The sequence below is a fragment of the Nothobranchius furzeri genome, chromosome 10 (assembly GCF_043380555.1).
Source record: "Nothobranchius furzeri strain GRZ-AD chromosome 10, NfurGRZ-RIMD1, whole genome shotgun sequence".
Taxonomy (NCBI): domain Eukaryota; kingdom Metazoa; phylum Chordata; class Actinopteri; order Cyprinodontiformes; family Nothobranchiidae; genus Nothobranchius; species Nothobranchius furzeri.
Window position 1 is genome coordinate 41,685,523 of NC_091750.1, and position 11,214 is coordinate 41,696,736.

The 11,214-nt window shown below is 40.1% G+C and overlaps 1 protein-coding gene across 1 annotated transcript in view; it reads right to left on the reverse strand.

Annotated features, from left to right (window-relative positions):
- The window catches only part of uvrag (UV radiation resistance associated gene), a 153,996-nt gene extending 148,785 nt beyond the window's left edge, over positions 1–5,211 (reverse strand). Inside the window, exon 1 of the mRNA XM_015960166.3 lies at positions 4,910–5,211. Within this exon, the coding sequence (XP_015815652.1) occupies positions 4,910–5,014 (105 nt within the window). The 5' untranslated portion in view covers positions 5,015–5,211. The remainder of the gene's footprint in view (positions 1–4,909) is intronic.
- Positions 5,212–11,214: the final 6,003 nt, after the last annotated feature.

The window sequence follows — 11,214 nt, forward strand, 5'->3', positions numbered from 1 at the left end:
TACTGGCTTATTGCTGATTCGCTAGACTTTTTCATCAGATGTGTCAATTTCCAAGGCTCCTTTAACTGATCACTGTATAATTCAACTGACTTTTAATTCGAATCCCACTTTTAAAAAAAACAAAGCTTATTGGAAATTCAACTCTGACCTACTAAAACATAATGAATACTGCTGCAAAATAAGAGAAATAATATCTAGTATTGAAAAGGATACTGGCATAAATAGTTTTTGTAATAAATGGGAATTCATTAAATTCAAAATAAGAATTTTCTATTCAAACAAGCACCAAACCTAAATAAGAAAAATAGGGAAGAAGAGGGTAACTTGTTTTAGGAAATCAATGAGAACTGCGGCAAACCTGCTTTATCCAATCAAGAAAAAGAAACATTATTGCTTTTACAATCCAAAATTGATGATATCTATTTAAAGAAAGCACAGGGTTCCTTTATAATGTCAAGAGCAAAATGGATGGAGGATGGAGTAAAAAATTCTGCATATTTCAGTAGATTGGAGAAAAAAAGACAAGAAAGCAAAGCTATAACAAGTCTGCTAATTAATGGTAAAGAATGCAGGGATAGTAAAGAGATTGAGAAAGAAATTCACTCGTTCTATAACACTTTATATTCCTCGGCATACTCTCAAACTGATTCAACGAACTATTTAAGCCAAATTACCAACTTTAAACCTTGTATTAATGAATCTTTCAAAACATTGTGTGATGCAGAATTAATAATCGAAGAATTAGATGTGATCCTTTTAAAACTTCCTCTGAATAAATCCCCTGGCTCGGATAGGCTCACTGCAAATTTTTATCGCTTCTTTTGGAAAGACATCAGAATCTTATTGTTTAAAGCTACAGTATTCAAGAATGCATCTGTAAACAGGAATTAATGCCTAGTATTAAACAAGGTGTAATAACACTAATTCCCAAAACAATTAAGATTAAAGACTTCTAGACAATTTAAGACCGATTACCCTTCTCAATACTGACTATAAATTACTTTCAGGTTGTATAGCAACTAGACTCAAACATGGTATATATCAACTTATTGATGTAACTCAATCTGATTTTTAAGGGGTAGATCTATTCATAACAACATTCGTCTGGTTTTGGATCGGATAGATTATTCGCATATATTGCTTGAGGAAGGATTCATTCTCTTCCTTGACTTCTTCAAGGCGTTTGATTCAGTAAATCATCCCTTCATATTGAGTACTTTAAATAATTTTGGTTTGGGTCAGAAATTTATTAAGTTAGTTAATATGCTATATAAGGATATAAACAGTTGTGTGTCTTTGGAACATGGTACCTGCCCTAGATTTCCTGTTTGCAGAGGCATTAGACAAGGTTGCAATAGCTCCCCCTCTTCTATTTATTTTAGTAGCTGAATTATTAGCAATTAGGATTAAAAACAGTGATATTGAAGGTTTCATTATGCATAAAAAGCTAGTAATAAGACAGTTTGCCGATGACACATGTTTATTCTTGCGGAATGAAAGACGAATTCCAAAAGTTGTACATTATTTAGAAACATTCGCCAAAGCATTTGGTCTTAAAATAAATTTGAACAAGTGCGAATTATTTGCTCTCCATGATCAAACACCTCCCTCTATATGTAATATTGCAGTAAAAAGTCAGGTGAAATATTTGGGCTTGGTGATAAAGAATAAAGAAATAAGAGAAAAAGAAAATGTTTGCAAGAATGCGGAAAAATGTAGAAATATATTGAATTCCTGGCTTCAGAGAGACGTTACCATCTTTGGGAGGGTGCTACTTTCTAAAATGGAAAGTTTATCAAGATCTATTTATCCTGCCTTTTCTCTTGATATCTCTGATGAACTGACGTTTGTGCTGCTAGGCTTTATAGCAGAAATTTAGTGAGGAAAAACATGCAGCCAGTGTGCCTTGGCAATGCAGGGAAAACTGCGATATTTTTTGTTATTTAATACATTTGAAAGCTGGTCCTACCTTCAGATTTCCTCCTTGCATTTTTGGAGTAGAACAAGAACATATTTTTTAAAAAGTACTTTTCTAGATATAAATCACAAGTTGCTTCACAAGCACATTAAAAATGATATAAATATGATAATGGGACAAATATTAACATTTTTAACTGATTTTATTGTACGATATAGTAAATATTGATGTGAATGATTTGTTTTACTAGATTACAGGATGGCTTGGCAGGCTAGTGTTGTACCTGTGAAAAAAAATGCGAACTGAACTGAAATCGCAATTTCTGATAGAAAAATCGCAATTCAATCTATTCCTAAAATCATTCAGTCCTATTGCATGGCACAAAAAAAGTTGCACAACACAACAAATCTATAACGCCAACGCATTTCTTCATCGATTTCATCTATTCGTTGTTGCAGCCATAATATAATCCAGCAGGTGTCAGTAGACAAACAGTGACACAGTGTTGACACAGAATCGACAGTTTGAGTAATGCGCCCAACGCTTTAGGAGGCCTCATATACCCATCCCTACATCAGAGTAAAAATCTGCAACATACAGACCTCTCATCTAATTTAGGTTTTTTTTTCATCCTTTCTTCGTACACAGTTGCTTTTACAATTACAGCATGTTTTACTTTTGTTGTGATTCTCCAAGTGAAATCATTGTTTCTATATTCATTGTATAATAATCAGGTTCTGATGTAAAACATACAGGTTTATACATTTTCTAGGTTTGTTAATCGAACGTTTCCCTAGTTTTCCTCCACTATATTATATGACATTGATTTGAACACTGACTTTATAATTATATCTCACAGTTTTATTTATTTATGCTGTTTACTTTATTATTGTTGGATCTTTGTTCATCACTTTGGTCAGCTGTCATGCCGTTTTAAAATGTGCTATATAAATAAACCTGGTATGGTATATTGTTTTTTTAAGTAGTCCATTACTGTGAAAACACAGATAGTATTTCATGGTTGGTAAAACATATAAACTTTAGTTTCCTATTACTATCTCACAACCCAGAGAAACTGAAATTACAGTAACCAAATCTGACCACAGGATGTCACTGTTACTCAATTCCTACATAGTTTACCTTTAACAATACATAAGTGGTTGGCCCAATCCCAACACTCGCGCTTCCACTCCTGCGCCCTTCTAAAGCGCGATCCAGACCATGGATGCGAGTGCGTAAGGTGTCCCGATTCTCAAGTGCAGAAGTTGATCATGCCCCATTTACACCCTTGATCAGCACTTCACCCAAGTCTGTGTCGATCTGAACTTAGGTGAATGGATTTACCCACAAGTCATTGCTGCGGGAGAAAAGGCTCAAGTTCCTTTTCTGAAAATATGTATTTTCTGATGAAAGTAGTTCATTATAGGATGATTGGTTGATGCTCTGAATGTTTCAGACAAAGCAGCAATTAATGTAAATTTATTTCAAATAACTGCAGAATTGAGACAGGGAGCATTGTGTCATCGATCGCAATGCATGCCAGGATGCTGGTCGCTGTGATACTTTTTTCCACAAACATTTATTAACAACTTACCAACAAACAACCAAACAGTTATTTGAAATGAATTTGCATTCATTGCTGCTTTGTCTAAAAGTTTAAGCATCAATTAATCATCCTAAAATAAACAAATTTCATTAGAAAATAAATATTTTCAGAAAAAGAACGTGTTCTTTTTCTCCTGCAGCAATGACTTGTGGGTAATACCCTTGCCCGTGGTCCACATCGCTGCGGACTTGGGTGAAGTGCAGATTAACTCATTCACGGCCAATGAAGACTAAAGTCATCATTAGCATTTTTTTACTGTTTGGGCGTCGGAGCGAGCCCCTGCGCTGAGAGAACAAACATCTCAGCTCTGAAGCCGATCTTCATCCGCATACGCCACACGTCACGTGATCAGGAAGCAGAAATCCATGTGTTAGGAGATCGTTTTGAGCCATTCCTGTAAAAAAAAAGTGAGGCGCGAACCGGAAAAGCTTCTGCCGATCACAATTCAAAAACGGATTATGAATGAACAGATAACGCTCGAAACGTGCAGATTCTTCCTGATGTAAGAGGTGAGTCTCCGCTTTGTTTTTGGTTGTTTTGGCATCGACATCATCCTAGCGCAACATTCTGTGACTCTTAAAAAAATCAGTAAAAACGGCGAGAAACGCTGGCAGCGAATGAGTTAAGGGTGCAATGCGGGTGCGGTCAACTACCGCACTTGAGAACCGGGACATCCTACACACTCGCACCCCTGGCTGGGAACGCGTAAATGAAGGGCGCGAGGGCGCAAGTGCGAATGTTGGGATTGGGCCATACAGGGAGTCAATCTGGACTTGCTACTTTCTGGAGCCAGCCCCTACTGGACGGGTGGGGAACTGCACTTCTACACTAGTTTCAAATCTGGCAGGTGGAGTTCGCCCTGCACACTACCGAGAACACTTTGCATAAATGAAATTGTGAGACAAGTGAGCGAATGTTCTTTTATGATGAGAAGCGTTTCCATTTTGCAGCTTTGCATGAATGAATGAATGAATGGTTCTGTAATACTGATGTTTTTTCTAAAACCCCTAGACTGTTATCTGAGTCAACATGACTAAATCTACTCAACAGCTACTCGTTTGAAGTCAAAACACGTGTAAATAATGTAATGACGTTGGGTGCCACCCTCCAGCTGACCACTCCTAAACATCATGTTTCATCGCAGCCATCACAGCAACTACATACATCTGTTATGTAGGCAGCTGTGTGTCGGCTGGAGCTGTGACTGCTTAGAAGGTAAAACGAGCCCCAGTGAGCTTCCTGTAGGTAGCAGTCAGCTAGCCGAGGCTAGTCTCTGGCTCGCAGCATGACAGGCCTGAATGGGCAGCAGCTTTAGTCTCTCCCAGCCGCTACACAGCACCACACGTTTGCTTTGGAAAACTGGAATGCAGAGGGTTAGCATTTACCTGCTGGGAGGTGAGCTCCACATGCAAGGCTCGAGAGGATGAAGCTGCAGAACTGGTGACAGAGGCGGCGGGGATAGCAAGGACCCGACCGCTGACGAAGCTCATCCTCCTGGCGGCATCTAACGAGTCCCCCTCATTCAACAAAACATCCTCAACACATGCACATCCAGGTAAAGTTCACCGAGCTGCAGGGAACCATGACCGGCGGGCAGACACGGCTGTTAGCGTGAGGACAACAACTGTCAGCTAGCAAACGGGACGTAAACAAAGTACAGGCTACGCTTACTTCGGAAGTCCGACTCGGAGCTGCGACACCGAGGCTGATCATTGGCTGAAGTTTACGTCTGTCAAAAGAGGCGGTGCTTATCTCTAACGATGTGAGTTGCCATTGGCTGAAGCGTCTGTCCCTCATTTAGGAACAGGCCAGTGTCCGTTAAGATCTGTCAAATCTGCAAAATATGAGGAAGTTGTAGAGAGCAGCGTGACACGCAGGTGACAGGAAAGCGCCGCGGCGTGAGAGCTTACGCTCAAGTCCAGGAAATGTAGTCGGACCTCAATAATCCTTTCAGACTTTGAAAAAGTCGAAGTCTGGGCATTACTTCCGCCTCATAAAAAAGTTTTTAAAAAATCACTGTTTGTGATATAAATCCTGGCAAAGTCATCATTATTCAATTCAGTTTATTTACAGTATACAACACCAAATTACGACCAGAGTCGTCTCAAGGACCTTCACACACAGGGCCGGATTTAGCCAGCCCTACAAAGGGGGGCAGGTGGATTATCAGGAGGGGCAGGTCTGGGAAATAATTTTTCGGGGGTTTCATACCTCCAAATCCCTAAAATGCATAGAAAACTATGCTATCATCATTACAGTTCTTCTATTCATATATCTATATTTTCCTTTGATCCATTCCTACCCTCTGCATTTACATGGGACACTATATCATCTATCTATCTATCTATCTATCTATCTATCTATCTATCTATCTATCTATCTATCTATCTATCTATCTATACATTTTGTAATGTTTTTTATCTTTTTTATGTATTTAATCTATTTTATCTATCTTATCTGTCTTTTTATTTTACTTAAATATTTTTATTTCTTTTTTAGAATCTTTGTTGTTTTTATTTCTTTATGGCTTCTATCAGTCATTACAGCATCAGCCGTCTGCTCTTCTGTGCAAAAGTCCTAACGAATCCATCCATATCTAGGCCTGTTGTTATGGCCTTCTCGTGAGCCAGAATAACTACATTTCTTTTTCTCTCATGTAGCGTAGTACAGCGGAACGGGCCAAGAACACGAGACAAAGTGGAGAAAGAGCTCTCACATGATGCTGCTGATATTCCAATCAGAAGGGAGGTCACATACATGCGATGGAGCTGAGGAAAGGTATTCTTATACCCATGTAGATATTTGGTCTATAAACTCTACACTGTTATCGTCATCAGTCTTTTTGAATTCTTTCTCCAACATTATTTTTGCAACAAGAATCTCATTGGAAAGTTTGTCACTGTCACTTCCTGCCATTTTCTGCAGAGGACTTAACCTGTACAGGATCCAGAAAAGAGGGAGACTGAGGATGAAGGCAGTTAACTGCTTTCATGAGATCGAGATTGCTTTTGGAGAATCTTGTCTCCATCTCTACAATGACTATGTCCAAAATGTTGAGAAGAGCTCTCTTCAGAGCCTGGCTAGGCGTTGTGGAGTCTTCTGCCTGGCCCACAGTGGACATTACAACACTACCTGTTAGCAGTGAGCTAGAGTCAGAGAGATGCTCAAGAATTTGGGTGGTAATGAATTCAGCATCTAACTGACTGAGATCAAGCAGACCGATCAGGTGTTCTTCTGGAATGCCATTACAGACTAATCTAACCACGACTGACCGATTCTCCATGTTACGGCCACCAGCCTGGCCACTTTGGATGCAGCAGCCAGGATCACCCACCCTGGTGATCAGCCTGACACCGCCCCTCCTCCTCCTCTCTTCCAGGCTGCTGAAGAGCACAGCTGAGATGAATCTCTGACGACCCACACCTGGGATCAAAAGGCTGTGCCTTCTGCAGTCTGGGAGGCAGCAGTCTAGGGGTTCTGCTGTCCTCCAGGCCTGACGCTTTGTTTTAAACCCCTTTTTTTACCCCAGTTTCAGAAGATCCATGTGATCTTTTTGGTTTATGTATGGATTTTAAGGTTAACATCGTAGTTTGCCGACTTTGGGATTTTAAAACACTCAGTGTGTTCGTAGTGCGTCTGTTTTTATCATCAACTTGTGTTTTTTAAAACAACTTCTGTTTTGGTAAACCTTTTAACAAAGTTTTAACCAGGTGTTTTAATGCTGATAAGTGGTATTTTAAACGTTAACCTTTTAGTCTTGATTTTTGTTAGGCATCATTTTAATAATGCTCTCCATCTGCTTGCTCGCCTGTTTTTAAAACATTTTATGGCAATTAAACCCATTTTAAATCCACTGTCACATTTCGGTGTGTGGCCTACCATTTTTAAGAACAGTCCTGCAGAGAAATCATCACCACTGGAGTTTTCCACACTAGTTCATTTACTGCTAGGAACTGAACTACTTCTCCAATAGTTTTTACGTAGTATCTGTTTTTTTTTTTTGAGTTGAGAAGCAAGCAGCCGACGAACTGGCTTCTGCCGCTCGTGCCTCAGCACTGTAGCTAGGTTTAGAAACCAGAAACCTGCGCATTGTCGACTCGGTTCACTTCAAAAACAAATGAAAGAAGAGAACGAGGCTAACTAAAACCTTGAGAAAGTGTAACCAAGTAATTCCAGTGACCGACAGCAGAAGAAAACTTCAACCAGTGGCTGAGCTTAGATAACAACGGTGCATCTCTGTGTTATGCTGCTGACTGTCTGGGAGTGTGTGAAGCGAGTGACACGACAGAGAACGAAGTGCAGTGGCTGGCCACACCCTCCCTATGCATCTACCAATCAGCAGGTGCTTTGAAAGCGAGAGAGAGAGGACCCTTTTTCATCAAATCTTTTGAAATTTGGGATTTCTACATTGGGGGGGGGGGGCAGTTACTATTTTTAGGGGGGCATTGCCCCTCCTTGCCCATGCCTACATCTGGACCCGTTCACACAGCAAGCATTCCAATTCAGGTCACTTCATTAAGCCAATCAGAAATAAAGTTTCCTATATAAGGAACCCAGCCGGTTGCATCGAGTCACTGACTAGTGTCAGAGTCTTTACAGCAATCCTCATACTAAGCAAGCATGCAGCGACAGTGGAGAGGAAAACTGCCTTTTAACAGGAAGAAACCTCCAGAGGATCCTGGCTCAGTATAAGCAGCCATCCACCACGACTCACTGGGGATGGAGAAGATAGAGCAGACACACACACACCAGGGCTGTACGTTAACATTTTTAGCTTAATGCTGGTGCTACAACTTTTTGTTCTGTGTTAGAAAACCTGCAACCTTTGTAGCACCAGTGCTATAAGCTAAAAAAATTTTTTTCCCGTGTCCTGTCTGGCTGTGAAGCAAAAAGAATTAATGTCTGAATGCTGGTAACAAGACTTACAGATTTACTGTCAGGTGGAGCATCAAAATTTCTGCTTTAATGTCACGCCTGATACTTAAAACTTTATTGTTATTGTTTTATGAATGCTTTATAATTCCAACCAGACACGGAGACAGAGGTGAAAGAGAAAGGAAGAGATGGCACCTTTTAAAAAACGTTTTGTGAGGGGATGATTGAAAACAGATCTCTCTCCAAAACCTTGGTGACAGGATGGGATAGCTGCAGCATATGTTTTAATAGTGCTGAATGTGAGGCCCCTGTCCATCGGTATCTGCAGAAACGATAGGTCATCCGACTCGAACAATAGGTCCATATTTTGTGTGTTCTTGCTGTGTTGAGTTTCAAATTCCATCCTTCAGTTCTTTTTAAAACACAGAAAATATTCATTAACCTACCAGTGTGTGTGTGTGTGTGTGTGTGTGTGTGTGTGCGTGTCGCGGTTGAAGGAAGAAGAAGATGTATAAAAACGTACACCATCTGTAACTTACCAGAATGAAAATACTACAGAAGGTGATGTTTGGTCGCCTCACAGCTGTGATCCAACGAGACTTTGTTAAGCTAGATACTCGGTCTCTGTGGTTTTGCCTCTAAGCAGAAAAACTGTGAAACGGTTTTCCACCGTTATTTCCCTGGCGATCACGTGTGTCACCCCCACAACACAGCACCGATTTACAAGAGTTGTTATATAATTGATTAAATGAATAGTAGATAAACTTAAGCAGCCAGAACGAGACTGAGTGCACTGTTTACAGTAGTAAGAAGCAACAAGTAAGGACTCACACGCCTCCAACATGGCGGAAGCGTCGGTGATGATGTCACGATCACAAGCCCTATAGAGCTCCGGGAGTTGACGTCACTTCTCCCGGCATGCAACAGTTCAAATTGAAACGGCGCCATATTGGCAGGCAGAAGCCCGCAGCTGGACTATTTGTTGTTGTCAGAAAACTCAATCAAACGGGAAATATGGTAGATTCCTGTTGTGCCCCAGGATGCAGAACAGACGCGGACGACATAAGGAATGAGCCATCTACAGGATTCCCCAAGATCTGCAGCGCCGCAAACGTTGGATCATTGTGATAAAACGAGCTAGTGACCGGGCTAAAATGAAACTGTGGGACCCCGAGAGTAAAGGTTTTCACTTATGCAGCGACCACTTCATGTCAGGTACTTAAACCAACGTTTCCTCAACTGTGTATGGTATTTATTTTAAATGCTTTTATTATGATTCTTAGTGGGCTTCCTAAACTTATTTTGGCGTGGCTTTTTCTGTCTTATTACTCACAGCAACAAGTAAACATCACGTAAAACGTTGCCTCGTGAGTTCTGTGTGCTGCCGTTTACGTGTTTTATGATCACAGCAATTAACCGATTAAGCTGTATTTAATTTTTAAGCAATGGTTGATCAATTGTCAGATCACACATAAAAAGCACTTTGGATTGCTATTATCTGTCTCACCGAGACAGATCTTAGACAGATCATGAGACGTTCCTGCCTGACATTTTTATTTTATTCACGGAAAAAAATCAGACTAGTGATTTCTCTTGGCGTTCAGTTTATACATTCAAACAGCACAGCACTCTATTTAAACTACTTACGTGTAAATCTGTTATTTGTCCATCCATCCATCCATTTTCATCCGCTTATCCGGAGTCGGGTTGCGGGGGCAGTAGCGTCGAGAGGCCCAGACTTCCCTCTCCCCAGCCACTTGGGCCAGCTCCTCCGGGGGAATCCCAAGGGGTTCCCCGGCCAGGTCCGGTATGAAGTCCGCTCCGACAGCTTCTGGCGTTTTTAAAAAGTATCCCAGGGGCACGGTAAGGGTCGGAGATGTTTAGTCTATTTAATTTCTGACTATATAAAATGATTTCTTCGGTTTTAAAGTGTGAAGTAAACTCCAACGAAGTAAAATCCAAGCCGGTCCCGTTCAATTTGTTTACATTTGTTGCCTGCCAACATGGCGTCTACTCTCTGAGAGTCACGTGACGTCCGGAGCTCTATATTCTGATTTGACATTTCTAATTGAATTTTGTTACTTTTTTGCTGGAGTGTTATTTGAAAATTAAATCTCAAATGTCTTTTTCCTTATCATTTTTATTAAGTCACAGAATAAGCGATTAAGAAAATTAAAAAGCAGTTCGGAAGGTTGCTTATTTGTTTTATTTTTGAGTCCAATTTGGCAGTTCTATTATGAAAATGAAAAATCTTTTCTGCTACTGCATAATAATTTGATTTCTTTTACACATACGCTTCCATATTTTTGTCTTGAAAACTAAAAGTTTTTATTGAAGCAGTTTTTCTTCATCATTTTTGAGCAAATGAACTCACAAGGACTCGATGAAGGCTATTAAAGTGACCACCAGAGGGCAGCCTTGGTTTTCTGCAGGTGTGAACAAAGTCATTTTCAGGCTCCTAGATCTGTTTTTTATTTTTTTCTGGTGATACTTATAGAGTAGCTTTGAGAGGTATGGAGGAACAACAGCATTTATACGCCATAACAGAACCAGCTGTGTACTCAGGAGCACGGTCAGAGCTATAATCATGCTGCAGCAGCACATCCAACTCTACATCTTTGACATTTATGTATTTTTCATGGAGAATCTGTGATGCCGTTTTATCATTAGTTATATTAACTATTCTAATCTGATTTATTTAACTTTAGTCTGTTAATAAAATATTTACTGCACTGTCATCAATAACCTTTCACTCTGCTGTCCACACGTGTTCTGTTTATTCTGCTTTAAACGAATCCTTTAGGAATTCCTGTGG